This window comes from Durio zibethinus, chromosome 13 (assembly GCF_047325235.1).
Source record: "Durio zibethinus cultivar Kanyao isolate XHJ-2024 chromosome 13, ASM4732523v1, whole genome shotgun sequence".
Lineage (NCBI taxonomy): Eukaryota > Viridiplantae > Streptophyta > Magnoliopsida > Malvales > Malvaceae > Durio > Durio zibethinus.
Genome location: NC_143174.1, coordinates 21,670,969 through 21,698,050, shown reverse-complemented (window position 1 = coordinate 21,698,050; position 27,082 = coordinate 21,670,969). Strand labels below are relative to the sequence as shown.

At 34.0% G+C, this 27,082-nt stretch overlaps 4 protein-coding genes across 6 annotated transcripts; 1 reads left to right on the top strand and 3 right to left on the bottom strand.

The window, feature by feature from the left end:
• The first annotated feature begins 58 nt into the window (after positions 1-58).
• LOC111303024 (conserved oligomeric Golgi complex subunit 3-like) lies at positions 59-8,422 on the top strand. 2 transcript variants are annotated; one of them, XM_022899015.2, is made up of 25 exons: positions 59-234; positions 634-717; positions 808-915; positions 1,087-1,131; positions 1,223-1,297; positions 1,412-1,507; positions 1,670-1,747; positions 1,923-2,008; positions 2,131-2,197; positions 2,304-2,366; positions 2,461-2,562; positions 2,736-2,840; positions 2,937-3,029; positions 3,279-3,367; positions 3,542-3,761; positions 4,030-4,116; positions 4,864-4,980; positions 5,098-5,130; positions 5,390-5,476; positions 5,572-5,634; positions 5,779-5,895; positions 6,374-6,466; positions 6,780-6,905; positions 7,737-7,837; positions 8,041-8,422. In XM_022899015.2, exons 1-25 carry the CDS (start codon positions 145-147, stop codon positions 8,168-8,170), a joined length of 2,355 nt encoding a protein of 784 aa, XP_022754750.1. In that variant the 5' UTR covers positions 59-144; the 3' UTR covers positions 8,171-8,422. The 2 variants fall into 2 exon arrangements, with proteins under 2 accessions (XP_022754750.1, XP_022754751.1); XM_022899016.2 differs by lacking the exon at positions 2,736-2,840.
• A 1,071-nt stretch (positions 8,423-9,493) lies between these two features.
• LOC111304145 (putative pectinesterase/pectinesterase inhibitor 12) lies at positions 9,494-11,641 on the bottom strand. The gene is made up of 2 exons (XM_022900662.2): positions 10,613-11,641; positions 9,494-10,418 (listed from the first exon to the last, which is right to left on the bottom strand). The coding sequence occupies exons 1-2, from the start codon at positions 11,532-11,534 to the stop codon at positions 9,730-9,732; spliced, it is 1,611 nt and encodes a 536-aa protein (XP_022756397.2). The 5' UTR covers positions 11,535-11,641; the 3' UTR covers positions 9,494-9,729.
• A 1,773-nt stretch (positions 11,642-13,414) lies between these two features.
• On the bottom strand, positions 13,415-16,538 carry LOC111304144 (pectinesterase/pectinesterase inhibitor PPE8B-like). Of its 2 annotated transcripts, none has more exons than XM_022900660.2 (3): positions 15,804-16,538; positions 15,126-15,725; positions 13,415-14,264 (listed from the first exon to the last, which is right to left on the bottom strand). In XM_022900660.2, the coding sequence occupies exons 1-3, from the start codon at positions 15,835-15,837 to the stop codon at positions 13,567-13,569; spliced, it is 1,332 nt and encodes a 443-aa protein (XP_022756395.2). In that variant the 5' UTR covers positions 15,838-16,538; the 3' UTR covers positions 13,415-13,566. The 2 variants fall into 2 exon arrangements, with proteins under 2 accessions (XP_022756395.2, XP_022756394.2); XM_022900659.2 differs by having other exon boundaries at positions 15,992-16,538.
• Positions 16,539-21,857: 5,319 nt separating this feature from the next.
• On the bottom strand, positions 21,858-25,176 carry LOC111304143 (pectinesterase-like). Its single transcript, XM_022900658.2, has 3 exons — positions 24,491-25,176; positions 23,946-24,399; positions 21,858-22,773 (listed from the first exon to the last, which is right to left on the bottom strand). The coding sequence occupies exons 1-3, from the start codon at positions 25,067-25,069 to the stop codon at positions 22,082-22,084; spliced, it is 1,725 nt and encodes a 574-aa protein (XP_022756393.1). The 5' UTR covers positions 25,070-25,176; the 3' UTR covers positions 21,858-22,081.
• Between the last annotated feature and the right edge of the window lie 1,906 nt (positions 25,177-27,082).

Genomic DNA, 27,082 nt, shown 5'->3' with positions numbered 1-27,082 from the left:
CTTGACCGCTTCGCCACAACACATCGGCTTTAAAAATGCGTTAGATTCAATTACCGGCGTCGTTTAACGAGCAATTTAGCTAAGGTCCGTCTGGTACATCAGAACCAGACCCCCTCCGCCCCAAATAAAAAAGAAAAAGATAGAATGGCAATGAATCCGGCGGCAACACCTCCGAACCTCCCCAAATCTGGAGCCATCTCCAAAGGCTACAACTTTACTTCTACTTGGGAGCAGGTTTCTTTCTTTTTTTTCTTTTCCTTCTAAACTTACTCTTTGAACACAAAAAATGTTTGCCTTCAACTTCACGATTTGAACCTCATCTAGTTTAGATCTGCCATATTATTTTATCTCAGTGAACGTCAAAATTTAAACTTGTAACTATGTTATTCGACTAACTTATTTGTCTTGATTTCGTTCTCACTTTCTCATTTCACCTTAAATTTTCAAAAGATCCGATCTCTTCACGGAAACCGTAATAGTAACCGAAATGTGATTATTATATTAATAATAATCTGAAGAGTTGAAAACCTTTTAGTTTGAAGATCGGATCTGTGGAGTAGAACTGGAAGCGCTATTTTAGATTTTTTATGTTTAATTTAATTTCTTTGTTATTTTGGCATTTTGTTTGCGTAGAATGCGCCTTTGACGGAGCAGCAGCAAGGAGCAATACTGATGCTATCTCATGCAGTTGCGGAACGGCCGTTTCCGGCGAATTTGGTGAGGAATTCTATTGCTTGTTGGTAACTTTTTTTTTTAAATGGCATTCTTAATGTTTTAGTAAAAAATGTATGGATTATGCTGTTTTAGGCTCAAGAGCAAACCTCCGGGCAAGATAATGGCTTGTCTGTTTCTACAAAGGATAACAATTTCGGTGATTCTGAAGCTATTGAAGCAATTTTAGTTAATACAAATCAGGTATATTAGTTTTATTGTATTTCTTGTGTGAATTGGAGATCTAAACTTTTGTGGATGGCTACATTGTTTTGTTCTTTGAATGATCTAGTTCTACTAGGGTTTTGTTACATCCATGAAAATTGAATCTAAAGCATTTGCTTCTTTTTTCTTGTTTCTGCTCTTTTTGTACAGTTTTATAAATGGTTCACAGATCTTGAATTGGCCATGAGGTCAGAGGTTTGTAGCAATTTCTTGTTGCAACATATATGATCATGAGTAATTTTATTGGATATTTGTTTATTGCATCTCATTGTTTCTCTTTCTTTAGACAGAGGAGAAGTATCAGCACTATGTCAATACTCTAACAGACCGCATACAGACTTGTGATGATATACTTCGACAAGTATGTTCATCTTGTGTTTTATATCTCCATGCATTATCAGTTGTGTTGCTAGCTATTTATTATGTTATATATATTTTCCTCAAGATTTTAAAGCTATCTAATGCTTCTGTGCAGGTGGATGAAACCTTGGACCTATTTAATGAACTACAACTGCAACACCAAGCAGTAGCAACAAAAACTAAAACTCTTCATGATGCATGTGATCGATTGGTATGATTTTGTTTGTATGACTTGGAATTTAGTTTCATCTTCTTGTTTCTAGCTTATTGACTTCGGCTTTATGTTTAGTCGGTGTAATCCACTTCTTTTTGAGATGGAAAATTTGGTTTAAGTTGATTTATTGATTGCCTCACTAGCTTGTTTTCATTGCAGGTTATAGAGAAGCAAAGGCTGATTGAGTTTGCTGAAGCACTTCGCAGTAAGCTCAAGTATTTTGATGAGTTGGAGAATGTAAGGTTTGAATGCTATCTTAACTAGAGATCAGTTTACTTTATACGTTACTTCCTTGTCTTTGCTTATTAGCCTATTATAGGGTTTTTGTTTAATTTTAAGTGTCTTGACGAAATTCTGTTGGTGCAATAGTTTTGAAATTCATGGTTTGTCTAATTTTTCCTCTTGTATACAGATTACTTCGAACTTTTATTCTCCAAACATGAATGTTGGAAACGTGAACTTTCTTCCACTTCTTAAACGGGTTGATGAGTGCATAATGTAAGTTTGCATATGAACTTAGTCCAACTGTGCAAACTGGTTAACAATTGTGTAATAATTGTCCTTCTGGTGAGCATATGTAATTAAAATTTTTTATCATAATTGAAGATTTGTCCTTGTAGGTATGTTGAAAATAATCCACAATATGCAGAATCCAGTGTTTATTTGCTAAAATTCCATCAACTCCAGGTAAGGAAGTGATGGTAACAATTTATGGACTGCTTTGTAAAGTGAATGAAATGCATTCATGATGAATAGATGTTTTGACTAAAACTCCAGAAACATGTTTTTACAGTCTCGGGCCCTAGGTATGATCCGCTCTCATGTGCTTTCTGTTATCAAAAGTGCTTCTTCTCAGGTAAAATATCCACCTTTAGATGAAATTTATGTACATAGGTACGCATATATAGATGGATTGAATGCCTCCCAATGCTTGTTTTTTCCCGCTTTAGGTCCAGGCTGCACTTCGGAGCAGTGGTGGCAACAAAGCATCTCTTTCTGAGGGTGTTGAGGCATCTGTAATTTATGTTCGTTTCAAGGCAGCTGCTAGTGAGGTAATGATTTCCTTTTTTTGCTCTGAAAGCTGTCACATGTATACATATCTGAATTTTTGCCCAACTTAATAGCAAGTAGAGTTATATCTCTTCTCTTGTATATGAAATGGGATTGTATACTACAATTAGATTCCCCCTCAGCTGAGGTAACTAATAGTTTTAAGCATTTGCAGCTTAAGCCAGTATTAGAGGAAATTGAAAGCAGAGCATCAAGGAAAGAATATGTTCATATTCTTTCAGAATGCCATAAATTGTACTGTGAACAGAGGCTTTCTTTGGTGCGTGGATGATGTGTTACACTCTCACATACATGCACCATTTATTTCAATATTCAAATCGGTTCTTAATGTATCTGTTAATATGTGCTTTTTTAGATAAAAGGCATAGTGCATCAGCGAATATCTGAATTTGCCAAGAAAGAGGGTTTGCCAGCATTGACTCGATCAGGATGTGCTTACTTAATGCAGGTATAGTAAACTTACCGTCCTCATGTTTAGTAGCTGAATATGATTATGATTCTTGGAACTTCTGATTAAGTGAAGCAAAACTTGTTATTTGGGTTTTGCACTTTTTGCCTTTTTTTATTTTGCTTGGTAACATTTAGAGATGATAAAATCTATGCCAACTGTTTAGTTTCTATATGGATTGGTGTTTTTAAATTGAAGAAACATATACTGTCTTTATTAACTGCATCCTACACATTCCCATAACTGCAGGTCTGTCAACTTGAACATCAACTCTTTGAACATTTTTTCCCATCTTCTTCAGAGGATGTTTCAAGTTTGGCACCATTAATAGATCCTTTGTAAGTACTCTTGTAACCCAATGTTGTAGAGCTTCATTATCTCTGTTCCTATTTTTATTGTTTCCTTACTAGGTGGCTTAATTTTGCTTTATGGACATTAATCAAAATAATATCCCAGAGTTTGACTTAATTATAAATGTTTTGTGTTTGTTACTAAGTTGGATTTTGTTGCAGGTCTACTTACTTGTATGACACATTGCGGCCAAAACTGATTCATGAAACAGATGTTGATTTCCTTTGTGAACTGGTTGATATCCTCAAAGTTGAAGTCTTGGGAGAACAGCTCAGTAGAAGGAGTGAGTCATTGGCTGGGTTATGCCCTACACTAGAAAGAATTTTGGCAGACATTCATGAACGCTTGACTTTTCGTGCTCGAACACATATCCGTGATGAGGTTTGTTATTGCTTATATGTGCATGCATGTATATGCATTTGACTTCATTCTGTGGTGTTGGAAGAACAAATTGTTTTACTTGCCCATCGTTTGAGATTGGAAAAGAAATTACAGTTGCATTTCGTGTTTACAATGTTGGGAGCAATTGTATTGTGCTTTTCAATTGGACTGTGCATGGCTGGGTTAGTGCCACAGATCCCAACACTGAACCTAATGTTGTCCTGTTGCTTTTGATTTTACTTGAATCATTGTCTTCTTTCTTACACAGATTGCGAATTATATCCCATTTGATGAAGACTTGGATTACCCTGCTAAACTGGAGCATTCTGCAGATGTGAAGTCAGAAACTGCTTCTGTAAATTCTCAAGTCTTAACACTTTTTCTCTTCTCCCAGCTTATAGATAATTGATCATTTGTAGCGGATCTTCATATTTGGACAATTTCAAATTGTGAAGCTACTTTCCTGCAAGTCAAAGTTATTGTTTCTAAGTCAGACCCTTATATAAATGCTCTTTATAATCATCATTATCGGACCTAACTTGATTTCTACAATTTGTGTTGAGTTATTCTCCCCCTCTTCTGCTTGGACTCAAGTGTTGCATTATATGTTTGTGTGTATTTAGACAATTTGTTGGATTATTGAACACCCTAGCAATTGTACATGGGGTTGCTGCTTCATTGTTTAAATTCCTTGATTGAGATTAAGCATGCAAGATATACATGCGTGGCATGAGTACTTTTCCTATAAAGAAAATTTTGTGCAACATAAAGGGGAAAAATTAGCATATTGGGTTTCTCATGCTGAACGGGAATGGAATTGTCATCCTGTTGTATTAGATGTGCATCTGTTGAGTGTGGGTTGTCCCAGTTGGTTAGCAAACAACATGCATATCCAAAACTTACTTGCAGACTTGTTACGATCAGCACTTAATGAGGTATCACAGCTGCTTTAACATGTCTGGATATTGATGTTGGCCTGATTAGTAGCACTAGCACTTTAATTGTGTCTGCTAGAATCTCACCTTCTGTTTTCCCTTTTTGAAATATAATTATGCCATAATTAACGCTATTATCTGCATTAATTTTTTGTTTTGGTCTGCAGACTGATGCAAACCCAGATGTATTCAAAACTTGGTATCCACCATTGGAGAAAACCATATCTATTCTTTCAAAATTATATCGTTGTTTGGAACCAGAAGTCTTCACTGGCTTGGCACAGGTGCTTTGAATCTTTGGATAATCACCCTTGTTTAGTTTCTTGTCTACTGAATTTCTGAAAGTAGATGCCCTTCTTTGCTTATTCTGTTACAGGATTAATTTGTGCTGTTTTTCTCAGGAAGTTGTGGAAGTTTGTTCTGTCTCGATTCAAGTAAGTTAGCTGAACAAACATTTAATCAAACTGTTCCAGGCCTTAAGTTCTTTGCTTTTACAAGAATGTTCATGCTTTTACAAGAATGTTCATGCTATATACTTATACCATTTCTATGTTCGGATTAGTTTTTATCCCTTCTATGAAGAAGTTGACAGGCTTATTTGCTCTGGAGCATGTTCTCAAACATGCTGTGGGCTTGGTTGGATTTCTAACCATTTGCATTTGTCCTTCTTTTTAATCACTCAATTGTGTATAGAAAGCAAGCAAACTAATTGCAAAGAGATCCACACCAATGGATGGGCAGCTCTTCCTTATAAAGCATCTTCTGATATTAAGAGAACAGGTTATCTTTCTTATTCCTCTCTCTCTCTGTTCTTTTTCTAGTCATTCAATTGATAATTAATAGGATATAACTTTGAATGTGTTTTGGCCTTGTAGATAGCACCATTTGACATAGAATTCTCCGTTACACACAAAGAACTTGATTTCTCTCATTTGCTGGTAAGTTTCTCTGAGGCTAAATTTCTTTTAACTGACATGCACTGCTTGGTGTTTTCATTTTTGCAAGCTTTTTAGCATCATTCATATTTTACCTTTCTTTTACATGGAATTAAAGCCATGGTTGTTTTAAAATGCCTTTGACAGGAGCACCTGAGACGGATACTTAGAGGTCAGGCCTCATTATTTGACTGGTCCAGATCAACATCATTAGCAAGGACCTTATCTCCCCGTGTTTTGGAAAGTCAAGTAGATGCCAAGAAGGTTAGCATTTTACCTTATAAATATATTTTACAGTAGTGGCATGTGCCATTTTGGGTGCATGTGTTGCTGAAAATATTTTTCAACCAACACATAAATGCTTAGGGCTAGGAGACAAGAAATTGCATAGTTTGTGAAAAGTTATTAAAATAATAATCGAAGTTTTAAATCTCTTGTTTCTAAAGCAAATGATTATTAGCAAATTACCTATGTTCTTGTGAAGTTGTCCTGCGATTACTTTACAAATTACTCCCACTGCCGCCTCCCTATTTTTCCTCTTTTTCCCCCTTTTTGTGGAAACACTTTGTTGCCTTGGGCATTGTTTTAGTTATAATTCACCATGAATTAATGCTATTCTGCATTCAGCAACTGTTGCTTTTGTTGCTCTGATTTTGCTATCTGATAATCTCAAGGCTTGAATACTGGGGTTCTGTTTTGCCATCAATATTATAAGGTATGTTTTGTGTTCATTTACTTGCAGGAACTGGAGAAAAGCTTAAAAGCAGCTTGTGAGGAGTTTATTATGGCAGTCACTAAGCAAGTAGTGGATCCTATGCTTTCATTTGTTACCAAGGTTATCTTTTCTCTCCTTAAATGGTCTTTTCACAACTTAAGATATTAGAATCAGAAAAGAGTAGATATTTCTTGCTAGTGAAATAAGACTAGATCCCTTTGATTGGAATTGTTTGAAAAAGTAATTAACACCAGTTGAAATGTCAGAAATTTCAGCTTGTATTCGAGTATTTACTTACCTTGCTATGTGATATTTAACTGAATACCTTGTATTCATCTTCTTCCCTGAATTAAAGCATAACTTTGATGGTAATGGAATTTTTTCAGCTTTGACTAATGAATAAAAGTATAAGGGTTTAAATTTATTCCTACAGGTAACAGCTGTAAAAGTTGCATTATCTTCTAGTACTCAGAATCAAAAAAGAGACTCAGTTATGGCCAAGCCACTCAAGGAGCAAGCCTTTGCTACACCAGAAAAGGTGGCTGAACTTGTTCAGAAGGTTTGTCACATTTTGATTTCATGTTTTCCCAGGCTATTTGGTGGGTAGAGTTTGCTTTGGTTTTTGAAGATTTTTCTCAGCCTTGCTGGGTTTCCCTACTGCATAATAAAATGCCATTGCTTTTTTATTGGAAACATACATGTATGCATGCATGCATACAAACAAACATTATTTATGTATGTAATGTATGTGCATATCTATATGAACATATAACATATGTATCTCTATGTATCTATAAAGGAAAGCCATGATAGAAATAACTCCCATCTACATGAATGCCAATTGCAACAAGCATGAAGCAACTCCCACTGTGGAGGACTGGTCCAAGACAGAATGGGGGCATGATTAAAATTTTAAGTATAAACAGTAATTTAGGATATCTCTGCCGTAATATAGCATTAATACAATGCCAGTTTATGCTTCAAAATATGGTTCGTCTATATGGTTTTAAGGAGCAATTCTAGCTTGCAATCCCTCCATCGTTGCTGCTCAACCTTCACAATCGTGAGGCCCCTTTATCTAATAGGCTGATATATAGCATGAATGAGTCTACCCTCTTGCAATATCTTTAATTGATGCCAATAATTCTTTTTTTCTTTTGAACTAATTATTTAATACCCTTCAATTAGGAATGATAGTAGAAGGCTGATCTTGTCAGATAGATTCATACTACTGTTGCATGCATATGAAATTGTCTATATTTAGAGTGCATCGAGACGCATAATTTCCCTGATTATCTTATTTGAATTAAAATTGCAATTCTTGGTTACAAATCTGTTAATGATTTCAATATTTAGATTCCCCAAATTGATGATTTACATTCTTAAACAGGTACATTCTGCTATTCAGCAAGAACTTCCATTGGTGATAGCCAAGATGAAACTTTATTTACAGAACCCATCAACAAGAACAATTCTTTTCAAACCAATTAAGTAAGATACTGATTCAAATTCAACTGAAACTTTATGGTCGTGTTTCGAGGAAAATGAATGACCTAATCAAAGATTTCCCTGTTCTTTAATGTTTTATAATCGGTCAGAACATGGTAGACAATCTTGAAGCAAATTTTGAATGATTCAGATTCTTTAGCGGCTTATCTCACAACAAAATAAGGTGATTCTTATATTTAATGCAGGACAAATATTGTGGAAGCCCATATCCAAGTCCTATCCGTTTTAAAAGCAGAGTATTCTCCAGAGGAAAAAAACATCATCAACATGGTGAGCATAGAAGAACTGGAAGCACAGCTCGACAATCTCCTGTAGGGAGGTAGCGATGCTCATTCAAATTTTTTTGCTAAACTCAAATTCTGTAATTTTTGGCTAATATATGCTATGGTTTAGTCTGATAGATAGTAGAAAAGTTATGTAAAATGGTTTATTCTTCAGAATATTCATTTGTCACGTCCATATGTATTTTTTTTTCCTTCCCAAGAGCATAAAATTCTGTTTTTATGATCTTGGCAACGATTGTTGATCATATTATCCATTTATAAGTTAATATTTTCATTTCATCAACCTTGGTGGATTCAATTTTTTTAGGAGTGTTCACTTAATATTAAAAAAAAATTATTAACAAATTTATCAACTTTGTTTCCAGAATGTGGGATATTTAGGAGAATTTTATTTTTTTAATTTTATTATTTTTCAATATGTGAAGGTGTTTGTGAACATCTTACCTTTTCACTTGAATCTGCCACTGTTTATCAGCTTACTACATGTCTGATTTGTCTGTAATCTAGAGCTATAATCTAGGACCATTTTGGATTTCACCAGCCTCTTTTGGGGTTGACTGCGGAGTGCGTTTGAATAGCATTTCGTGGTGCAGTTGTCTTCAATTATCTTTCCGTCTATGACTGAAAAGAGAAGGATTTAGTGAATAATTGGATTGTAGGGTACTCGAGCCTACAAGAAGGAAGGAAATTAGAGTGCCAATTTGTTAGCATATGGTATGGTCTCACCGCCGACTGGTTTGAAACTTTTAACCAAGAAGTCGGATGCCAATGTTCTTGTTTCTATATATGGGGAACCTTCGAACTGGCAATCTGAAATGTAGCATAATGGGCCCTCTATATTACCTTTTCTGGGCTCTCGAGTCCAAAAAAGATGATGGAGGCCTATCAAGCTTGGAGAGAGACGGCTATCTTCGGGTAGAAATAGAATGGATGGCTACTGTCGAAGCAAGTAGCAAAGGCGTGCGGAAAGGCTACAGGTGACCGAAGAACATGTTGCATCCATTTAGTTGAAAAAAGACAGCCCGTAGACTTGAAATGTTCAAGGCTACTTACTAAACCAAAACAAAACTTAGAACAGAGGAATAGATCTCGAAGCCTTGGGTCCAGAAATCTCCAAATGCCCACCATTGTGTTTCCTTGTTTGAAATTATTATCAGCATTTTAGTCACGGAAGGAATCTCACCGACAGATATTTATAATGAAATATTCGAGGAAATCGTTTGGATAGTTTTACAAAACATTTGAAAGATGAAAAACGACAGCCGTACGTATTTTTGTTCCACTATTCGATTATGTTCCCGAAGAAAATTTTAAGCTAAACAAAAGCAAGTCAACGGTTTTGCATGGACAGTTCTGCTTGGAAGTTTGCACTTTATACCCTTACAGAGTACAAATTAAGCTTTGAAAACTGGAACCTACAACAAGACACGACTCGAGATCCATGTAGGTCTGACCTGTAAAGTAAAAAGTTTTCTTATCTACATTCATCGTCTTTCACGGCCTTCGTGTAGGTCACTCGGCTAGAGTCTCATTGCCATATTAGAAATAGACTAGAAAGGCGAAGAATGAAGTTGTATTATCTGTCAAAATTTAAATCCCATCATCGTATGGAAATGAGGTAGAATCCAGCCAGGCTCCACCAGTAATAAACTCTGAGACAGTAAAATTATAGGCTTCATCATAATCCATTACATGATAGCCAGGCCAAGTAACTCGATGATCCGTTCCTGAACGTGGCCCATAATTATTGTACTCTCCGTAATAAAGCGTGTCTAATCCTTGATCACCGGACCACTTTGTCCATCCCGTAGGATCGATAAAGTCATCAATGTAGGATTCAAGAAAAACTGCTGTAGAGTACAGCCTCCATGGCCTTCCAAGGTAGCTTTTAACGCTCCTTGAGTTGTCATACAGTTCATCTGTCGCAAGAATTGAACAATTCTGTATCGAAATTCCAGTGTACTCATCTGGGCTGTCTCGAGATTGAGCTGTAATTACTGTAAACTGACCCCGCATTGGCATTCTGGAGATTATGTTACATGCCTGGAAGACCACGGCAGCATTCCCAAATATATAATCTACGGTCCCAGATATGTCACATTCACGGTAAAATTGTCGAAAGGAGTGGGCATATAATGTATCCTGGTAACCGTTGATTGTGCACCTGTACAGTGCAGCGAAGTCTGCGTTTACTCTTAATGCAACCGCTTGGCGCTTCTCTGGCCCTGCCCTGTTCTCAATGGTTATATCCCGAGCCAAAAAGCCTTCACCAGATACCGCTGCAACATAAAGTTACAAAAGCAATGAGTTAAATTTAATGATGTGTCATAAATCAAATATTTTAAGCCTGATGATGGATTCCATCTGCAAAACCAAAGTTTCTTTCTTTCTTTTTTTTCCCCGAAAAGCATTAGTGCTATTATAGTACTAATGTATCATAATTTCACCAAGAGCTAGGGGTTTTGAGCATTACCAACAGTTGCAGATCTGAAAGTGGTCCAGCCATCAACCACACTTCTGTTGCCAGTAATGAAAGTGACATCACTTCCATCTCCAAGCAGAACAATATTGGTTTTGTAGCTTGGAATTTCCACATTCTCTTCATAAATCCCTTCTCTAACATAGATCATTATTCTGTCATTGCTATTATTTGGAGCAAAGTTTATAGCATCAGTGATGGTACTGAAATTTCCTGTTCCGTCAGCAGCTACAGTGAGCACTTCACTCGGATCGTATTCATCATCAGTGCTTTGCAAAATCCTGCAAGCTTTTCTTGATAACCAGCTTGGAAATCCCAGTAGTCGACGATTTGAATGGCCTTTTTTGTTAGGACCTGACTTAGGGAGCATTGAAAGAGAGTTACTGACATGCTTGTAAGTATTAATCAAAGATTTCACAAGAATAGGTTTCAATGGACCAGAAGCAGAATCTAGTCCTTCTAAACAAGTATTCTTGTTTGTGAGAGCTGCACTGAGATAGGTTCTTGCATCCGCTAGCTTCCGTGAATCAGCTGCTCGGATTCTTGATACTGACTTTTTCAAGGAAGACAGTGTGATTTGGTGGAGGTCTTTGCAATCTTGCATTATTCCTCTTTGTTTTTCAACAATATTTCCACTTCCACCATTATTGAATAGATTGCTTAGCTTTCCAGCTTCAGATAATGCACTCTGGAGTGTTTGAAGGAGGTAGTTAAGTATGTTGGGACTGATATTTATTGAAATGGAAAGCTTCAATGAATCAAAACAAGCATCTGGGTATGGAGTGGTTTGGCAAAATTTTCGTATGGAAGAGAAATTGGAGTTTAGAGACGTTGTTGAAGTAGTGTTGAGAGCGAAAGTTGAAGAGAAGAAAATGGTGAAGAGGAGGAAAGGCAATTTTGAAAAGGAGGAAGCCATTGAAAGCTGCTGTAGAAGCTGAGAGGATATTCTTTCTTTTATAGGCCTAGTAGATCAGATTTTGAGACCGACACACACGACTAATTGCCTTTTTTTTTTTTTTTTCACAAGAGATCATAATCTCGTGACAGAGAAGAAGCTGCTGTTGTAATTTAAATTTTAAATCTTTTAAGTGTTATATTTAAGTATTTATATAAATTAATTAACATAAATTTTAAATTTTATTGATGGCTTTTAAATAATGTCCTTGGGAACATAAGTTGCCTGAATTCTTGTTTGAATTAATATTGTACGAGAATCTGTAACAAGAATACAATTTAATTACACTGAACTAAGATAGTTAGCTACTTGTCCAGTGTCCTGACTCCTGGGGCATTCATGTCTGCTAGCATTTTTTCTTTCTTCTTCCTTCTTTTTTTTTTTTTTTCACAGGAAATTTGAGAGAAAGAGACAAAAGTCTTGGGTATTCCAAATTTGCCGATTTGGATTAAGGGAGAAAGGAGCAGCATCAGCCATCCAGATAGGGAAATTGTTAATAATTTTCTTCACGCGTTTTTTTTTTTTTTTTAATTTTCTCTCGGTTTTGATTGGTTAATTAGAAAACCAGTGGAGAGGATTGTCATGTTGGAGATTATTGGGGCATGAATAAATACAAGATAAGGGTTTTTGTATGGGTAGCCATTTCCTTCTGCAACAAGTGACTAATTCAGTGCATCTTTTTCAATGTAATAAGCCACGTCCAAGAATTGAGAGCCCCTTTTTCTTCTTAAGTTTACAAGATTCAGGCTCAAAATCCCGTGTTCCAAGACTCAAATGAACTCAAAACCTCAATTTGGCAAATGTAATCCTGGCTAGTGCAAGAGTTCTTGCCCGACAAATTCCTTAAGAACTTCGAATTCTGGCAGCAAAGGTAGCAACTTGACGCTTGTCTTGTGGCTATTCACGGGATAAAGTCATTTGTAGTATACCCTCCTTAGTTGAACTTTTGTCCCTCCATATTTAAAAAAAAAAAGTTCACATGCTTATATTTATTCATTACTAGCGAAGGCAAGGGACAAAAAGTATAAATCGACAAAGCTATTTAGGAATAATTTTTCAATTTGATACCTTTATTTTTAAAATGTGCAATTTAATACATGTATTATCATTTTGTTTCAATTAATTATCTGAGTCAACACCGTTAAATGTGTTTGTTGACGTGGCATGTGACATATTTTATCACATAAGCTTATCATGTTATAAAAAATTAAAATAAATTTTATGTGGCATCCACATGTGGCACACATGTCAATAACATGATAACCATATGAATGCTACATTTTTTTTAAGTAAAAATTTCCTTTTTAAAAAATAAAATACAATAAAAATTTTCTTTTTTTTCTTTTATTTTCCTTTTCATTTCTCTTTTCTTCCTGTTTTCGGCATACCCCTGCAAATCTGGCCAACAAAGTAAAAAGACAAAAAAAAAAAAAAAAAAAAGAGAAAAAGAGATCGAGAGATAAAGGAAAAAAAGCAAAGGAAAAAAAATGAAACTTTTTAAAAATATTCTAGTTATTATTTTAAAAGAATATAATTTATTTTTATTTTTATTTTTCAAAAATATTATTTTTTCAAAATTTTAATTTTTAAGTTTCTAAATAATAAATTTTAAAATATTAAGAAATGATGGAACAAATTTTAAAAGTTTTTCAAAACCATAGATTAATATCAAAATGAATTAAAAATTTCACAACGAATAGAATCTTTATCCTTAAATTAAATGAATTTAAATTTAATGCATAATTATATATTATTAATGAATTATATAACGATTTATCATAAAAAAATTAATATTAAAATTTTAAAATCTTAAAAAGCATATATTCTTAACCCTAAAAATATATTTAAAATTAATTTTTTTTATAAAATGTCTTTTTTCTGTAATTTACTATTAGTGTATTACGTGAGCTTACATTAAATATAAATCCATATTAAATACATAAATGAAGTTACTATTTTTTGTCTGATAAATGAAGTTACATTAATCGCTTATTTATACCCCCAATCCGGCTGTGTATTTAACGCCAGTTGACGGCAACCACAAGTTTCCTTCAATGAATTGAGCCACTGTAAAATTATCAGCTTGAGCAGAGTTATTCAACGCATGGTAACCAGGCCACTTAACTCTGCTACCAAGAACAGCCCCTGGCCCAAAATTCATGTACTCTGCATAGTACAAGGTGGCCAAAGCAAAATCTTGATTCCACTCAAGCCACCCTTGAGGCCATATAGCATTACTAATGTAGGATTGCATGATAATGGTTCTTGAATACAGCTTCCAGGGTCTTCCAAGGTACGTAGGAGTGGAGTTAACAAAAGGTAATAAATCTGTATCAGCGGAGATATTGCAGAATTGAATGGAGAAGCCCGTACGTTGATTCGGGCACTTGCGACCTTGCGCTGTGATCGTGTTTTTCTGGTTTGGTAGGCCTTGCTTGGCTAGGATTTGGCAGTTCTGGAATACCACAGTGGCATCACCACATATGAAATCCACAGTGCCAGTGACCTTACATTCCCGGAAAAATTGACGCATTGTGTGAGTATAGAGTGAATCTTGGTAGCCCCTAATAGCACAGCGGAAGAAAACTGACAGGTCTGAGTCGGATCTCAATGCTACTGCTTGGTGTTTCTGAGGCCCTGCTGTGTTCTCAAACGTTATGTCTCTTGCTATGAATCCTCTTCCGCTTACAGCTGCAGATTTTAAGACAATATTCTAAGCACATGAGAATAACAATAATAACAATAACAAGAACAATAATAATAATAAAAATTAGGACAGTAACAAAAATTAACTAGTTATGCACCATAACTCAGGAAAGATTCTTGCTAAAAATCTTAATAGAAAGAAAAACCTAATGGTCCCAAATCGATCAGTTCTCTAAACCTATACACAGTATTTCATATTGTAAGCTTTAGCTCTAATCAAATCCACCAACTTATAACTTGCATTGCCCCGAAGCTTCTTCACAGTCTCCTCTAGAGGCGGGGGATGCAACAATCGATCTCCTTATTTTGTAAAATTTATTGTTTTCTCACCTCAGTTCTCAGGTAAGTTAGATGGGGAAGAACATTTCATCATATATTATAGTGAAAAACGATAAAATTTTCAGCGAACGACATATCAAAGAACTCATGCAGGGTACACGCTCTGGGCATGTCATATTGAACCACGACAACTCTAGCACTAGAAAAATGTGATAGAACGTAAGTCATTAACAAGGATAATTAATATACGTACAAACTAATGTTAAATGAAATGAAGCTAGGCTGTCTAGCTGTAGTAAATAATGGGCCCAACCCATGCCCTCAAGGAAGTTGACTTCTTGAACCATGGGGAAAAGGGTCAAACCCTGCATTTAATTTTCATTAGAGATTTTATGATTATGCATTTATGCTCTAAGTGGCGGCCAGCTGGGATACTGACGGCCTTTCTCCCTTTTTTCAAAGAAAAAAGATGACGCTGTGGATCTAAAAAACCTTAACAAATTCAACCACTAAAAAATTCAACCACTAAAACGAAGTCCATTACAAATAATTTAGTATACTACTTACCGAAGGTTGCTGATCGAAATGTGGTCCAACCATCAATGAAGCTTCGATTTCCGGATATTACTGTGACATCCATTCCATCACCAACCATCATAAGGTTCCATTTCTTCTTCTTAATTTCCACATTCTCTTTATATGAACCCTTCTTAACGTAAATAATATATCTGCTCATGTGGTAATCGGGTGCTGCGGACACAGCATCCATTATGCTAGTAAAATTTCCAGTCCCGTCTGCTGCAACCACAATATCAGCTGATACCCCGTTTGCTTGTAACAATTTTCTGTCCTCCCTTTTGAACCATGATGGAAATTGGTTCTTATTTGCAAGTTTCTGGCTAGGATGACCCCCACCAGCGCTACCTCCACCACCTTTTTGGCCACCATTCCTGTTACCTCCATTGGACCTGGAACTGGGACCAGGGCGCACCATGGTGAGAAGATCACTGACCATTGAAGTGACTTGGTTAAGGCTCCCTGCTACCACAGTTTTGGCCATGCTACTTGTACCCTCAAACCCATCAATGCATGTCTCCTGATTAGCCATTGCAGCACTCAGCCATGTCCTCAAATCGGAAGTTAGATCACCAGTACTGTTATTTTTACCTGCAAATTAGTTAATTTCATATAAGAGACTAATTGAAAATTAAACAAGACAGATGTAGTTAGCTACAGTTAACTTACCACCACAAAAGTTGCAGCATGTATTCACATGCATTCTTATAATTTCATGAAAACGCCAAAGGGGGAAAAGTGATTGGGATCATATGCTTCCGTATGTTTTAAACTTTTTCAAGAAAAAAAGTGAGCAGTGGGTAGAAGAAAAGGAAAAGGAAGATTCATATAGGGAGCTAAGACACATAGTAAAGTACCATTAGGATTCTGGGAAGCAGACAGAGACCAGCTTAACTCTTCAGCAGAAAAGTCCAGCAGATCAAGACAATCAGAAATGGCATTAGTAAGTAGGAAATCACCAAAAAAGTTGCCAAACTGCGAGACGATGGGGGTAACTTTCCTTATAGCATCAATAGTGGTCCTTAGAGAGCCTACAAATTCGGTCACTGGCACATTAAGGCACTCAGCTCCCACAACATCATTGCTACTGGCATAGGACGTGCACAAACAAAGAGCAACCAAGAAGAACTGTGCGGAGAAATTTGGCATGTTTTTGGGAAATAAAGAAGGTGACATTAGCTAAAAGAATGAAGATGTGTACTTAGAAATAAAGAAATTAACAAGATTGGCATGTAGTGAAGAAGAGAGCGAGAGGTCTAATGAATTTACGGAGAAAAGAGTGAGGGTAGTAGGCAATAAGGCTACGGGAGTTTTAGGGTTAAATGGGAAGGTGAAGGAATTAAAGACGGACGTCGAGTCGTGGAGATGACCGATGACTTTGAGTGACATAAGGATTCTGTCATTGTTCCAGTGACGGTGTAGTGTAGTCTATTTATACTTTTGTCGGCGGTGAAAAAATGAGAGCATTTTTTACTATTGTTTAAATATCCGAACGAGGGGCAGCCGAATCACCTTGTCTTGTGCGCCTGTCCATTGCTCATGATTTTTTTTTTTCGATGAAAATTAGCATTAAATCTTTTGTTTGAGAATAATTTTTTTGAAAATTTTAATTTTAATTTTTAATTTTTTTATATATATAAATTAAAAAATATCACACGCTTAAATTTATCCAAACTCATAATTTTTAAATATCAATCTTAATATCATACTATCTAATCCAAAATCAATTACAAGGTCAATTTCTTTTTACCTTCATCATTTTTTTTCCAAATAGTTTTCCGATGAATATTTTTAAATTAAAAGACCCCTTAATTCTAACTGTTTAACTATAATAATTTTGGGACCCATGACATGTCATCGTCCATGAAGGAAGAGAGGGAGGCTCATTGGAGGCCATGCATATGTTTTTTTTTTTTTTTGTAAAAAAAATCAAAGGTAAATTATTCGGTCTATCAAATTTGAGTAAAATATATTATATTTAATAATCTAAAATAAATAATTATAAGTCGTGCATTAAAAATAATTTTAATAAATAACCATCGATAAAATTTAAACCTAAAATATTTTTATAAAAAAAATTTTAACTGATTAATCACTCACTTATTAATATATCATCCGTTTAATATAGCTTACAATAACTTTTTACTCAAGGATTAATTATGGAAGCCTAATGTTACTCTAAAATTACTATTTCTTCACGCCTCAATTGCAGTACATTCTAGATTTCGTGTTAAAGTTTGCAAGAAAAACCATCGGATTGGAAGACCAATTGTTTTTCCTGTTATTTCATGACATAAAAACCATGTGGTTTTTTTTTTTTTTCTTTCTCAGTAATTTCTCTTAGCTTAACCATAGAAATGGGGAATAAAAGAATTGCAATTCAACAAGCAATTCCAAATAAAAATGCAATGAAACAATTGCAGAAATTGGTTACGGACCTCTATGCCTAATGCATTCCAATAAATAGAAAAACCTTTAACCTTTCTTAACGACATCTACTTTCCTAAAGTATTAAAAACCTCATTAATTGCTTTCCAGAATACGGTTTTAGCCTTTTCATTTGGGATTTATAGAAAAAACCTCTATTAAAAAAAAAACCCTAAATCAGTTACCATTAATTAAAAGTATTCATGCACTTGATATTAATAATTTATTTATTTATTTGGATTAAGTCTGATCTAAAATTTTTTAATCTCAAAATTTTTTTAAACCCAACTTAAATTTTAAAAAAAATTTAAATTCACTCATTAAATTTAATTTATATAATAAAAAATTAAAAAATATGATTAAATTAAATTTAATAAGATTATATTTAACTCACATATTTATAAAAATTAAAAATAAAAATTTTTATATATATATAAATTCGGGTTAGGTCGATTTGAACTTAAGTTTTAAATTTTTTATCTAAAACACAATCTAAAATTTAAATAAATTTAAAAATTATGCTAAAACTCATTTAAGAGACTTTAAGTTTTTGTCTAAATCTTTTCAAAAATTAGGCAAACCTTGGATTCAAACAAAGAACCCAACTCTTAAACAGATCTACCACTAACATAAAAACTTCTCTTCTTTTTTTTTTTCCTTATTTTCCCCCTAATTCAGAGGATAATGCTAGAATGCTTCAATGTAACTTCGACCATAAGATTTATTTGGTACGATCCAAATTGAACAAATCTTATAAAATTGTTTTTAATCGTCCTAGATATTATTATTTTATATAATGAAAGAAAAATCTAAAATACAGAGATGAATATAATTTTTTGAACGTACACAAATTGATAATGGATTTTGCACTGATCATTTTCACTACCCATTAATTTCCACAGTTAAAGAATAATTTTGCAGTAAGTAATGAGTAACAAACCAAAAAAAATAAAATTTCTAAGAACTCAACGAGACATGAAGTGTGGCATCAATGGCTGGCTTCTTTTCCAAAAGCAGTTAACGCGTTTTACAGGTTGCTACTACTTTTTTTCTTTTTTAAGAAAAAGAAGATATAAAAGCAAACGCGGTCTTCTCTGTCTCTTGCGAAAAATCCACCAAATTGTTGGCAACATGTCATGTTCTTCGTTATATATTAATAGCATCTCTGCATTATTCATTTTTCATGTTCATCACTTCCCACATACTCTTTCATAGTAATTATTATCTTTGCTTTTAATTCTTTATTATTGATTGAGCAACTTCGGCAACTTTCGAACTTTCATCATGTGCATGGATCCATCATTCTAATCTTTTGGACATTTCATAGAAGAATTTTGGGTTTTGACTCCATAATCTTTTCCCATTTCAGTTCTTCTCTTCTTGGTGTTTCAAGAAGTGTCTAGCAAAAGCATTTGGCGATAGATTGTAGGGGCACCTTGTCTAGCTACCAAGCACACCGACTTGGGGAATTATCAAATTCGCTTTGGTTCATCAAATGTATAAGCCTTTTGTTTGCCTGATTTTTCTAAGGGTCTTTAACATAGACATTGCTATCTCTCATTAATTTGCATGACACTGCAAATCCCACAATAATCAGAGCCTATAACTTTTGAATGCAGAAGGCTTTCAACGTTGTAATAATGATTGGAACAATATGTACTAGTAATTAATTAGGATATGAAAGAAACCAAGTAATTGAATCCGGAATTTAACACTCACTAGTCTTGAAATTAGAAAGGAATTGCCACATATTGCAAGGCTATATGGATGATAAAGCAAAAATGATCGGCTAAAGAAGCTTTATAAGGATATAAAATTTCTAGTTTCGAGTCTAGATCTCCTCTTTCTTTTTTCTTTTTTTTTTGTAAGGGCTATGTCCTCTCTTAAACAAAAAAAAAAAAAAGAGCAAATTTAAAGTATATATCCTACATCCACGAAATGGGTTGCTGATTATTTTGCAAACATTAGGTCCAAACACCCAATTGTACAACCGAATGATGATTTTTATTTAATAAACTTCAATTTTGAAATTAATTATTGGTCCAACATGTATGTGATTCCCTTGAAAGATAACAATAACATCATTATCTTTTGAATTAAGAAAAAATGAATGAAATTGAAAAGAAAAACAATATCTTTGTTCTTATCTTAACCTAATTTTATATTTTGGTGTTAAATTGATATGGGAATATATAATTGCTTCAACACCAAAAATACATTGGTAATTTAGAGATGGTACTGTGCTATATAGTTAAGTAAATGCTAAATGCTGATGTCAGAATTTGGTGTGAGAGGATTATTCTAAAATCTTTTCTCTATTCTCAAATTTACAAAGAAGAGAATTTTTCTACTTATTCAATTAAATATTTTAAAAAATAAAATTCAATAGGCTTAAAATTTAAATTTTAACATTTATAATTATTTTTCTTATCTCAAATTACGATTTTTTTTGTAAAAAAAATTACAAAGATGATTAATTTACTAGAATAATCAAAGAAGCATACAATAATTAAATTACAAGTAAAATAATTAAGTCCATGTAAAATACAATATTAAATGCTGTTATTGGAGTCAACATCTTATTTTATAGCGTTGGGCCCTTAACTTTCCAAATATATCCTAAAAGGGCATGGGTAAGTGGTGAAAGTACATCAAAGTAGGACAGTGTCATTGTCCAAATTAATGAAAATGACAAGGAGCACTTCCCTAGGGAATTCATCTTTGAATGATTTTTTTTTCATTTTGAGTTTCCTTCTATATTTATTCGATTTGGTTTTGTTGGGTGAGCCGAGGCTTTCAAAATTAATAAGAATCAAGAAGCAACTAAATATACATCTTGCAAATTTACCCATTAGGCCTAAGTAAGTAGTAACCCATACCCACGAGAGAAAGGTTCATCGTATCATGTGGGACGACCCGATGGACATGGACCCTCCCAATTAAGCTATCTTGGGTCATAGACATTAACTGCCATAGGCCAGACTGAAATGAGCAGAATTTCAACATCAAAAGATTTATACATGGCCCAGACATCCAAAAAATTAAAAAATTAAAAAAAAAAGAAGAGAGAAAGAAAATTATCCATTGCCCATCCATTTAAAGATTATCGTCGAAAGAATTAGTACAACTATATATATATATATATATATATATTTTTTTTTTCTCTACTATATTTCAATCACAATTCATGGCTTTATTTTAAACTATGGTGGCAGTGTAGTTTAATATTGCATTTTGTGATTGTATTTCATTTTTATCTAATTTCAATTTTATTGATTTTTTTATAAAAAAGCAATAAAATTTTTCACCAAATATTTTATGAAAGCAAAGTGATAAATTCTTCATCAATTCCGTTTTTTTTTATTTATTTAAGAATAAGTAAATAACAAACTTAAAGGTATATATAATAATAAATTTTAATAAATGTAAGTATAACAATAAAATTCAACATTATTCCATGACAAATTTAACTTCAATCTTTTAAATTTGGATTCGGAATTCAATTCCGCTAGTGGAAGTGGTGCAACTAATCAATCAGAGGCACATGGTTGGTTCCTTGTGTTCCTCGCATCTGGCAGTCGCAGATCAGAAATTGGCTCCCAACAATAGCTGCAACTGCAATGGATTTTTTTTTTTTTCTTTTTCTATGTAAGAAGGTATTCCCCCAAATTTAAACAGGATATCCGGCTAGAAACCCCATAGCCGTGGAAACCCCCCCTTTATAAGTAGGGACTACTCAGCCAAAGCTCAAGGTCATTTGCAAATGGATTCAAAAATTGAAGATAATCGTCCAAATAATTTTGATTATGGATGATAAATGATAATTGCCCACTAGCTGGCAGCATTTTTCCGTTCACTAAAATCACTAGTAATAATAATAATTAAAAAAAAGATTATGCTCATGGTTACATTTTAATATGCCATTTTGATTGTAACAATGCTTCCGAACTTGGTTACATTTTAATATGCTCATGGTTCATCGGCAGCCTAACTTGAACATCAGACATAAGTAAGTTACCTGCTACGCTGAATAACGCTTGTTATATGAATATATTCCTCGTATGAGGATGTCTAACTGCAAGTAGGCTTCTTATGTTCTCCTTTTCCATGGGTTCTGGTTGGATATGTCAACTTCTAGCAGCTCATTCGCCGACCCATGCACTTAATTCGATAAAAGATTACTATCTCGATTTCAAGATATCAGAAAGAAAATCTTTGGTTTGCTAATTCTCAAGTCTCAGCCAAATTTAGAAGTGTATGAAGAATTGAATTGCGAGGTTTCGTTACCAATTTCAGTCCAGACTATCAATTGCTAGCTCAGATTTAATCCATTTAGTTTGAGTAGAAGATAGAAATATACTGCCTTGCTGAGGTGCATGGCTACATTCATCTATATCAGATAACTCATTACTAAACTCACGGTCATGGAGCAAGTTCATTCGAATGTCAACAAGAGCAAAGGAAAACTTGGCGATGATACACTTATTCTGAATCACCAGAATCTAAATTTCAGCCATAATTCAAAGACCAAGAGAAAAAGGAAAACCCGTGGCTTTTAACCAACTATCGCCGGCAATAAAATTCCGAGCAGTATAGCTTTGCGCCTCAGCGACGGTGGTAATCACCATGTACCCCTTCCATGTAACCCTGTTTGACGTCCCGGCACCAGATCCATTATTCTGATGCTCCCGATAAGTCAATGTGTCTAGTGCAAAATCTCCTTCCCACTCGAACCAACCAGCTGGATGAATGATTTCACTTATAACAGATTGCATGATAACAGTCCTCGAATATTGCTTCCATGGTCTCCCTAGATAAGTAGAAAAACTGTTCTTAACGGCTTGTAAATCTGAGGTTGCACCAATCCTGCATTTCTGGATAACAATTCCAGTGTTCTGGTTAGGGTCATCGCGACCTTGTGCCGTGACCATGTTCCTTTGGCCTGGATTAGGTCGACGAGCATGAACGTCACAGTTTTGGAACACTGCTGCTGCATTTCCAAATATGAAGTCCACAGTGCCTGCTATAAGGCATTCTATATAGAATTGGCGAAGGCTGTGCACATAGAGAGTGTCCTGGTATGCTAACATGTCACACCTGTAGAATGCTGATAAGTCTGATCCCACACGCAGCGCCACTGCTTGGTGCTTTGATGGTCCAGCTGTGTTCTGAAATGTTATGTCCCTGGCCAGGAACCCGTCCCCTACCGCAGCTGCAATAACGGAGATCTAGAAATTGTTAAATTTTCCAAATCTATAAAGAAAGGCTTTAGATAGGCAAATGAGGACATCCCTTTTGGGTTTGAATTGCTACTCCCTCCAGAATAGTCCCAAATTAATTCAAATCCCTACAAAATTCTAGCTGTTATGTACCTACCTGCTTACGATGGCCTATCCGGTTATCCAGATTCCAGTCGACATACGTTACGTCATTCTGGAACTTGAGAATTGAATTTCTAACATCAAACCAGCTGGATACGGTGAAGGGAGCCACATCGGCTTAAAAATTTGTTGGCGTCAAGGCCTTTTCCGTTGGTAGGACGATAGATCTAAATCAGATCCCAATTTAATTAAGCTTTCGTTATTTCAGGGACCAAGGCTCTTCGGGTTATGAGCGCTCCCATTTACATTTCTAAGATTTGGTTTCAGACATTAAATTTCCACTCAACTACGTTTTGGTTGACTCATAAAAAATACTATATGCTATTCATTTAGGAAAGGATCTTTTCAAAATTCATTTTCACAATACTTTCAGTAGTTTCTATACGCTCCTGTATAACTCTTGAAAAATGAAAACCTAAAAAAGTTTCTATGATGACCTGAAGTCTTCGCCTAGCCTATATGAAAAGTAACATCAAATACACCATTTTCCACGATCTGGGCCCCCGCCCCGGGGGTCCTTTGAAGGAAAAATACAAAAGACCACAGCTGTACACAAAATCTAAGGATATATTACGAATAAAATTAAATTAAATAATATTTTTTATTATATTTAATATGCTAAGAATTAAAATAAAATAATTTATTTATTAATTAAAATTATTTTTTTAAAATTTATATAATTTAAATTATTAATATAATTTTTAAAAATATAATAAAATATATATTTAATTTAACAAATTAAAAATAATTCGAAAAGATTAAATTATTTTATATTAAAAAAATAATTAATTTTTTTATAATCTTATTTTTATAAAAATATAAAATAATTCTTATCTAATCTTATTCAATCTATCCTCTTATATATAAAAATTTGCCTAAATTCTTGTAACTTAGTTTTGGTACTCCTAAATAATTCGCATTAAAAATTAATCTCAAAACAAAGTTAAAATTAAATGCCATGTTCAATTTCATCATCATTCAAAATTTCAAAATCACTACTCACCAACAGTGGCAGAGTTGAAGGTGGTGCTGCCATCAACAACATTTCTGCTAGCGGTGATGATGGTATTGACTCTCCCATCTCCGACAAACATAAGATTGGTTTTCCGCCTTGGAACATCCACGTTTTCCCTATACACTCCAGCTTTAATCTTTATAATGTATCTCCTGGTGCTTCTCTCCGGTGCAGCCGCCACCGCCTCAGACACCGTGCGGAAGTCACCGCTGCCATCAGCAGCCACGGTAACGTCAGGAGTAACTGTTGTCGCCTGTAGCAGTCTCCTGTCTCCAGCAGACAACCATTCAGGCCATTCTGTTTCGTCTTGCTCCTCAAGTTGCCTCCCTGACGGGTAACCCTGCCTTGTCATGTCGGTGTCTGTCAAGTTCTTGATCATTGCCAGTGCATTGCTACACATATGGAACACATGCATTTGCCCGTCTATTAACGCTTCCCTCACCTTTTTAAATGAGGGCAATGCAGTCATTAATTAGTTAGTCAAAATGGTAATTGAGAAGCACAAACATTAACTTGTAAGATATGTCTGGAACCTTTTTATCTGCATCGTCGTGAGAAAATCCATCAATGCAAGTATCTTGGTTGGTCATTGCAGCACTAAGAAGGCTCTTGAGTTCATCAGCATGTTGAGAAATGGACTTGTTGAAATTGGGATAGTCACTGAGATCTTGTTCAGCCTTGTAAAGCTCGTCCAGAGTTTCATCGACCAGTTCTAGACAGTCATTAAGGGCAACCTTTTCGCGTTTTGTTAGGCCTTTCCTGGTGCTGATGAGCTTCTTGATGGATAAATAGTTACCCTGGACAGCAGTTACTGTCAAGTTCAATGACATCTCTATTACATCCTTGGGGTTCTTGATCTTGGTCCCAGCATCTGGGGCTGCAGAGATTGTTGAGAGGCATAACTCTGGGTACAATGTGGAGCTACAGGAAGTTTTGATGATGGAGTGAGCTGCATTATTGTTGTTGTCGTCGCTAGATTTCTTTTTGGAAACAGATACGGTGGCAGCGATGCTAACTATAGCAGTGACTAGAAGGATAGACGCAAAGAAAGCCAAGAAAAGTTTTTTCTTGCCCTCGGATGTGACAAACCCTGCACCACCGGTGATAGACATTTCAAGGCACTGACTTGACTATGGGGGGGGGGTGGGGTGTTTGGAGAGAAGAAAGGGTTATTAAAGCCAAGAAAGGGTGGGGAAAAGACTTGTCAATTCGTCACGTTGCTAGTTACTATAGAGTAGTAACATATTAAAAGATGTGTCGACCCGATTTATGGTTACATCAGATACCCCACTCTGCAACAGTGGCATAGGACACAGGAGGTTATTTTATTTTGTTTGTCTTGTTTTGCAACGGTAACCGACGTTAGAGCATATGCTAAACATACTTAGAAAATGTCAAAATGATTTTTCATTCTAAGAAATGGGGAAACTTTTTGATCATTTCATTTATTTCTGACTTTTAGCACTAATTTTTTTTTTATAAAATGACAAGGGATATTTTTAAATTTTTCTGAGTTTATTTTTTTTGTACAATCTTATGAATGTATTTCTCAACATCAGCCTAATTAATTGAGGATTTTATTTTTAAAATACTTTTCATAAAGATTGAATTCAAGTTAACAAAAAAAATTTTGGAATACAAAAATACCATTTGATCTTCGTAAAAGTATTAGTCAATTATAAATAATCTTATAAATTGAAAAATAAAAATTATGGGATTTAAAATTTTTTTTCTTTCCATTATTTCATTTATTACAGATCAATTTAAAGTTTTTTATAATTATTTTGATATTAATAATGCTTATGATTAACGTTAAAAAATTTACATATCTGTGCAATTGAAATTTGAAAATAAAGAATTTTTATTATATTTGATTAATTTAAGGCATATATCGCATTGATGTAAATGGATTAGGAATTGGTTGGTGGTTAGCGAATCAGGCATAGCCAGCCTGGTTCAGTCCTTAAATTACCCATCCGTACGTGTAAATGGCCAATTGCCAATTGTCGGGGCCTTTTACTGACCTGCTAGTCGATGGAAATTTTTTTCGTTTTGTGGATTTGCCCAAAGATTTTTTTGGATTTTTAATTAATGTTATTTGTAAAAAAAAAATTTGTTTGAATATAAAACAGACTTTGTTTTTGAAAAAAAAAAAAACATAAGAGAGATTTAGACTTTAGTATTGATGCTACTATTGAAAAAAGTTTGGGTTAAAAATTTTATTTAAAAATGATAAAAAATTAATTTTAAAATTTTAAAAATTTAATATTATTGTAAAAATTAGTATGATGAATTAAAAGATCTAAAAAATATATATACATAAAATAATAAAAATTTAGAGATATGAAAATAACAAATTTATTTTATCAAAAACATTGTGATTAATCGCAAAAGTACTTTTTAAGATTGTTTTAGGTTGAATTTGTAAATTAGATTTTTAAATTGAAAATTTATATTTTTTGTTATTTAATATTTTTATAGTAATAATAATTTTTGTTATTTATTGAATTTGCAATTTTTTTTGTTATTTAATATTGAAATTGAAAAAAAAAAACAACTTTTTTAAGTAAAAATCACATTCAAAATTAATGCTAGCCTTTACAAATTGTTGTAAAAAAAAAATGTTTTCCCCATTTTGTAAATAAAAACTAAAAAATTTTAATCTATGTTCTCTTAAATTTAAGTTGAGATCACGTATCTAATTAGAATTATCTTAATTCTCCATTAAAAGAAATTCTTGGGACGTGAACATTAATTATCCAACATTTAGCAACAAAAACAAAAAGAGTGTATGGAAGTAGGGTTGGCATCGGGTCGGATTTGAAGCAGATTTTGTTCGTCTTGAATTCGATCTGATTTAATACTTTATTAAACTTGAATTCGATCTTATTCGAAATTTTTTTTTATTTTTTATATCCGACTCGATCCCGATATCATGTAAATTGTATCCGATCCGATTCGATCCGAAATTAATAAAATATTATTTTTTAAAATATAAAATATTATTTTTTAAATATAAATATTTAAAAATATCATTATATAAATATATAAATATAATAAAAAATTAAATAATTAATTAAAAATAATTTTTTATATAATATCAGGTCGGATCGAATTTTAGATAA

Bases quoted from the DNA above. Each gene is read 5' to 3' on its own strand.
- LOC111303024 (XM_022899015.2), top strand. From the start codon at position 145: ATGGCAATGAATCCGGCGGCAACACCTCCGAACCTCCCCAAATCTGGA. The intron at 1,508-1,669 runs GTATGATTTTGT...TTTTCATTGCAG, and splicing joins ATGATGCATGTGATCGATTG to GTTATAGAGAAGCAAAGGCT. The intron at 5,635-5,778 runs GTAAGTTTCTCT...TGCCTTTGACAG, and splicing joins TTGATTTCTCTCATTTGCTG to GAGCACCTGAGACGGATACT.
- LOC111304145 (XM_022900662.2), bottom strand. From the start codon at position 11,534: ATGGCTTCCTCCTTTTCAAAATTGCCTTTCCTCCTCTTCACCATTTTC. The intron at 10,419-10,612 runs GTAATGCTCAAA...TTTATGTTGCAG, and splicing joins TTTCAGATCTGCAACTGTTG to CGGTATCTGGTGAAGGCTTT.
- LOC111304144 (XM_022900659.2), bottom strand. From the start codon at position 16,310: ATGTCACCTTCTTTATTTCCCAAAAACATGCCAAATTTCTCCGCACAG. The intron at 15,726-15,991 runs GTACTTTACTAT...ACTAATTTGCAG, and splicing joins TGCTTCCCAGAATCCTAATG to GTAAAAATAACAGTACTGGT. The intron at 14,265-15,125 runs GTAAGTAGTATA...TAAAATCTGCAG, and splicing joins ATTTCGATCAGCAACCTTCG to CTGTAAGCGGAAGAGGATTC.
- LOC111304143 (XM_022900658.2), bottom strand. From the start codon at position 25,069: ATGTCTATCACCGGTGGTGCAGGGTTTGTCACATCCGAGGGCAAGAAA. The intron at 24,400-24,490 runs GTTCCAGACATA...TCATTTAAAAAG, and splicing joins ACGACGATGCAGATAAAAAG to GTGAGGGAAGCGTTAATAGA. The intron at 22,774-23,945 runs GTGAGTAGTGAT...CCGTTATTGCAG, and splicing joins CTTCAACTCTGCCACTGTTG to CTGCGGTAGGGGACGGGTTC.